The sequence below is a fragment of the Bubalus bubalis genome, chromosome 8 (assembly GCF_019923935.1).
Source record: "Bubalus bubalis isolate 160015118507 breed Murrah chromosome 8, NDDB_SH_1, whole genome shotgun sequence".
Taxonomy (NCBI): domain Eukaryota; kingdom Metazoa; phylum Chordata; class Mammalia; order Artiodactyla; family Bovidae; genus Bubalus; species Bubalus bubalis.
This window is the reverse complement of record NC_059164.1, coordinates 7,176,256-7,180,302: the sequence shown is the minus strand read 5'-3', so window position 1 is coordinate 7,180,302 and position 4,047 is coordinate 7,176,256. Positions and strand designations below refer to the sequence as shown.

The 4,047-nt window shown below is 44.6% G+C and overlaps 1 protein-coding gene across 1 annotated transcript; it reads left to right on the top strand.

The window, feature by feature from the left end:
- Nucleotides 1–375: 375 nt before the first annotated feature.
- On the top strand, nt 376–3,122 carry LOC123334876 (ATP-binding cassette sub-family A member 13-like). The gene is made up of 3 exons (XM_044947194.1): nt 376–412; nt 1,620–1,757; nt 2,732–3,122. The coding sequence occupies exons 1-3, from the start codon at nt 376–378 to the stop codon at nt 2,962–2,964; spliced, it is 408 nt and encodes a 135-aa protein (XP_044803129.1). The 3' UTR covers nt 2,965–3,122.
- Nucleotides 3,123–4,047: the final 925 nt, after the last annotated feature.

The following is a 4,047-nucleotide window of genomic DNA, read 5'->3' as shown; positions in this document are numbered from 1 at the left end:
GCTGTGGCTGCTCCTGAGCTTGGTTATGGTCACCTAGGTGAGGTCCAAGCAGGAAACTGCTGCTGCTCGAACGGGCCAAAGGGAGAGAAGGTAGCCGCTGGCATCACAAACTAGTTTTCCTGATATGTTTGTTGCTCACTCTCTTTTATTTCCACGAACTTGTCATTCACGCGAGTGCCCAAGGCTCCCACCAGGGGGTTGAAGACAGTAGAGTCCAGGAGCCAAGGCAGGCACTCTGCTGGTTTGAAGGGGCTGATGGGCAGGTGCTCCCAGAGGCTGCCTGGCAGCTCATTGTGTGGCTTCTGCAGCCTCTTGTCCCAGACCGCCTTGCTGCCTCCCTTCCGCTTGGGGAGGAGAGGTGACAGCCCTGTCCCCATGGACAGTGTTTTCAGGACCCTGGACAGTGCCTGGAGTAGCGTGCAAGTGCAGTGCAGGCTGTGATGTGACCTAAGGCACGGTCGTTAGTATGTAAGGTCTTGGGGAATATTCCGTGTGCTCTGTTCAGCTTGGTCTGCCATTACAGAGTACACAGACTGCGACTCAAAGGGGTGTTTATACTCTCACAGCTCTGGGCTCCAGACATCCATCTCCTCTTTCCATCTCCTTCCTGTGTCCTCACATGGCCATCCTTTTGTGGGTGTCTGAGTCCTGATCCCTTATAAGAACACCAGTTCTGTTGGGTCAGAGCCCACCCCCATGACCTCATTATATCTTAATCACCCCTTTAAAGGTTCTTCCTCCAAATACAGTCACAGTCCAAGGTACCAAGGCTAAGACTCCAACAACCCATGACAGGTGGTAAATACTGGACCAAACGCCAGCTCAGCATCTCCCTTCACATCAAAAGACAAGGGACCCGGTGCTCTTATTTGCAGTCACCTCTTTGAATCTTTTGTGTGGAGTGTGTGAGGAACTGTGTGTCTCTTCTGTGCTTTGTGGTCAGAGAGCTAAAACATGAAACAGTCTGCGTGGAGGTCTTTATCTCCTCAAGCACTTGTAGAATTTAGACCACCATCAAACTTAAGCTAGTCTGACTGTGTTGAAAGAAAACTGAGAAGCATTAATAACTAAATCTCCTTTCATTTCGACACATAATGGGGTAGTGACTATTAAGTGGACGAAATGAATTTGGAGAATCCATTTGAAGAATGGCAGTATGTCTCACATAGAAATGTTAGCACTCTGAATTATCCTTCTCTGTAGGGTTTTAATTGATTAATTCCTTCAGCTTTTAATCATGTCTAGTAATCCATGCAGATGGCAAAGACATACTGGAAGAGTGACAGCTAAACAGGAGGGGGAAGGCTGGGGGAACATTCCCCAATTATTTAACGCTAGTCTTACTTCTAATAAATACCTGCCTGTTTGTTGAACACCTGCTCAGATGACGTTTTGTGGGAAGGGGATGTGAGGACATCATGGGGGGCCCTGGCCAGGCCGAGGGAGGCTGGGGGCTGATGCTCTGTCCCCTGTGGTCACTGGTCCATGTAAGGGATGTGGATGGAACATGATAAGATGGGATAAATTTTTATAGTAATTTAGCTAAGATATTCCACTACAGAATCTTCTTCTAAGTAGAAAAACAAGCAAATTGATTTCAACTCATCTTATTTTTTTAGGAACTTTCGGTTTGAGGAAACCGTGGTATTTCCCCTTCACCGCATCCTACTGGAAGGATGTGTGTGGGCTAGTGGTGAAAAGGCAGAGCCTGGCCAGTTCTAACCTGTTCTCCTCTAGTGAGAACTTGCATGGTCAAGGTGGGTAAAGGGCGCGTTGGAGGTGTCTTTCTCCTTCCAGTCAGCTTTGGTTTTGGTTTTCCTTTCCAGTTGAGCCTTTGCAACTGTGAGTGCATGGCTGCCCAGAGACCTGCCTTCCATCCCAGGTGGGCAGGAACCTGTGTGTGAGTCTCACTGTTCACAGCAGCCTCTGTGCCTCTGCTGCAACTCAGCTGAATGAAGCTCCACTACTAACATGACTTTGTGTAAATAATAAAAGCAAAGGTGGACAGCTACTGAGGTATAATATACTTGAGAATGTTCAGTGTTTCACAAGTGCTAGTTTATTCCAGGCTCCATGAAAGAGAGAATGTTGCTGTCCCTACAGACGGGGACATGCTTCCCAGGAGGCTTGGTGGGCACCTGCCCTGGCCTGGGGCTCATTCACAGAGCACAACTTTTGGGAGGAAAAATCTATGGATAAACTGGTTCTCACCATGATAATTTTGTACTATATGTCAATACTGTAATTTTCTGACTATACAAGTCAGAAATACAAATCTTACAGAAAATTTGGATCAGCACCACCTATTAACCTCTGGAGACTTTTGAAGTCTTCTCAGGGTGGACTGCATTTTCCTCACAAATACAAATACAAATCTTACAGAAGATTTGGATCAGCACCACCTATGAATGGTCACCTCTGGAGACTGTCAGTTATGTGTCACTAATCTGATATTGTTCTTCTGTGTATATGTATATATAAACACATGTGTGTGTTTATTTTTATTTTCTTGCAAAATGTATGACGTAAGGGCACAGAACCTTGCAGTCACTGCTTGCATTTAAGTTTAGCCATCATATAATGTACCTGTTGATTTAGGTAGAGAAAGATTTTGGAATTGTTTCATAAGTTTCACAAATTCAGGCCCAAGGTAGCCGCTGGGTTATCACGTGTGAACATTGATTTGGAGACTTTTGAAGTCTTCTCAGGGTGGACTGCATTTTCCTCACAGGCTCATCCCTGCGAAACGGGGAAGGAGAGCTGGAAGGAGGCTCCCCTGGCGTTGTCCTGCTTTCTGTGACCAAGGAGCACGATCGCCACAAGGCGGGCGTCTGGGACCTGACCCTGACCTTCCACAGGGACCAGATCACTGCGCTGCTGGGGACCAACGGTGCTGGGAAGACCACCGTCATGTGCGTCCCGCTCCCCTTTCTCCCGCCTTCCCTCCAGGGCTTTGATTCTTAGAGATGTGTTTAGCTGTGAGATAGGGGCTAGATCCCTTTTTGTTTGTTTATTTTTGTTTAGTTTCAGTTATTGTTGTTCAGTTGCTAAGTCTTGTCTGACTCATTGTGACCCCACAGACTGCGGCACACCAGGATTTTACTATCTTCTGGAGTTTACTCATATTCATGTCCACTGAGTCGGAGATGCTATCCAACCATCTCCATACAGAGTTTACAGACACATCAGAAAGACAGCCCTCTCACTAGAGCTGCTGCAGGTCTGAACAGACTCAGGGGTAGGGGGGCATCTTTTAAAATAGATTTATTTCTTCTTTTATTGCCTGCAAAATATTCATGGGTTTACTTTGGCCTTTGAAAAGTCTTATGACATTCTTTTCCCCCCTCCGACTAAGTTTAATTCTGCTTGCATACTTAGAGGAAGATGAAATTTTAATGATGTTTGCAAATTTTTTAACACTTCAGTATTTTTCTTTTTCATGTTCCGCTTTTTATGTGGTTGTGTTTTTGTGAAGGCTTTATTTTTGATATGGGATCCAGTGGTTCCAGATTTGTTTTAAGAATCGAATCATGTGATCCCAGAGAAAGAATGAGCTGAAACACTCACAGTCCACAAAACAGCCCCAAGTTGGCTGTGGAAATGGGGTATTTTTAAGGCCAAACCACCCAAATTATGGAGTTTCTGTTTTGAACAAGTGACTTTCTTTTTGTTCTTTATTAGTAGGGCTAAATAAAGTATGCTTAGTTAACACAAGGAAAGGGACTATTTGCTTCAAGATTCTTAACAAAAGAAGAAAAATAACATTCAAAAAGCTTCAGCAATCTCTTATTGACAATAAATTGAAAAGAAACATCTCTTTTTTTGGATGCTGAAAAAGAACTGAAGATTTCATGAAGGATGTTTTTAGTGTTTTTCAGATTGGGAAATGTTGCACTAATAAAGACTCCGAAAGCCAGCCTCCACACTGAGTTTTTACTAATGCACGTTTCCCGCAAGAAAATCTGGAGTCTGTGTTTTGCACAATGAAGAGAATTAAATTAGGAGTTTGCAGATGTTTTGAGGGTCGCTGGCTGCACTGCTTTTAGT

What these genes read in the sequence shown, in the direction of transcription:
- LOC123334876 (XM_044947194.1), top strand. Translation starts at nt 376, where the DNA reads ATGGACAGTGTTTTCAGGACCCTGGACAGTGCCTGGA. An exon ending in GACCCTGGACAGTGCCTGGA is followed by an intron (nt 413 to 1,619) that starts GTAGCGTGCAAG and finishes TTATTTTTTTAG; the next exon opens with GAACTTTCGGTTTGAGGAAA. An exon ending in TGAGAACTTGCATGGTCAAG is followed by an intron (nt 1,758 to 2,731) that starts GTGGGTAAAGGG and finishes TTTTCCTCACAG; the next exon opens with GCTCATCCCTGCGAAACGGG.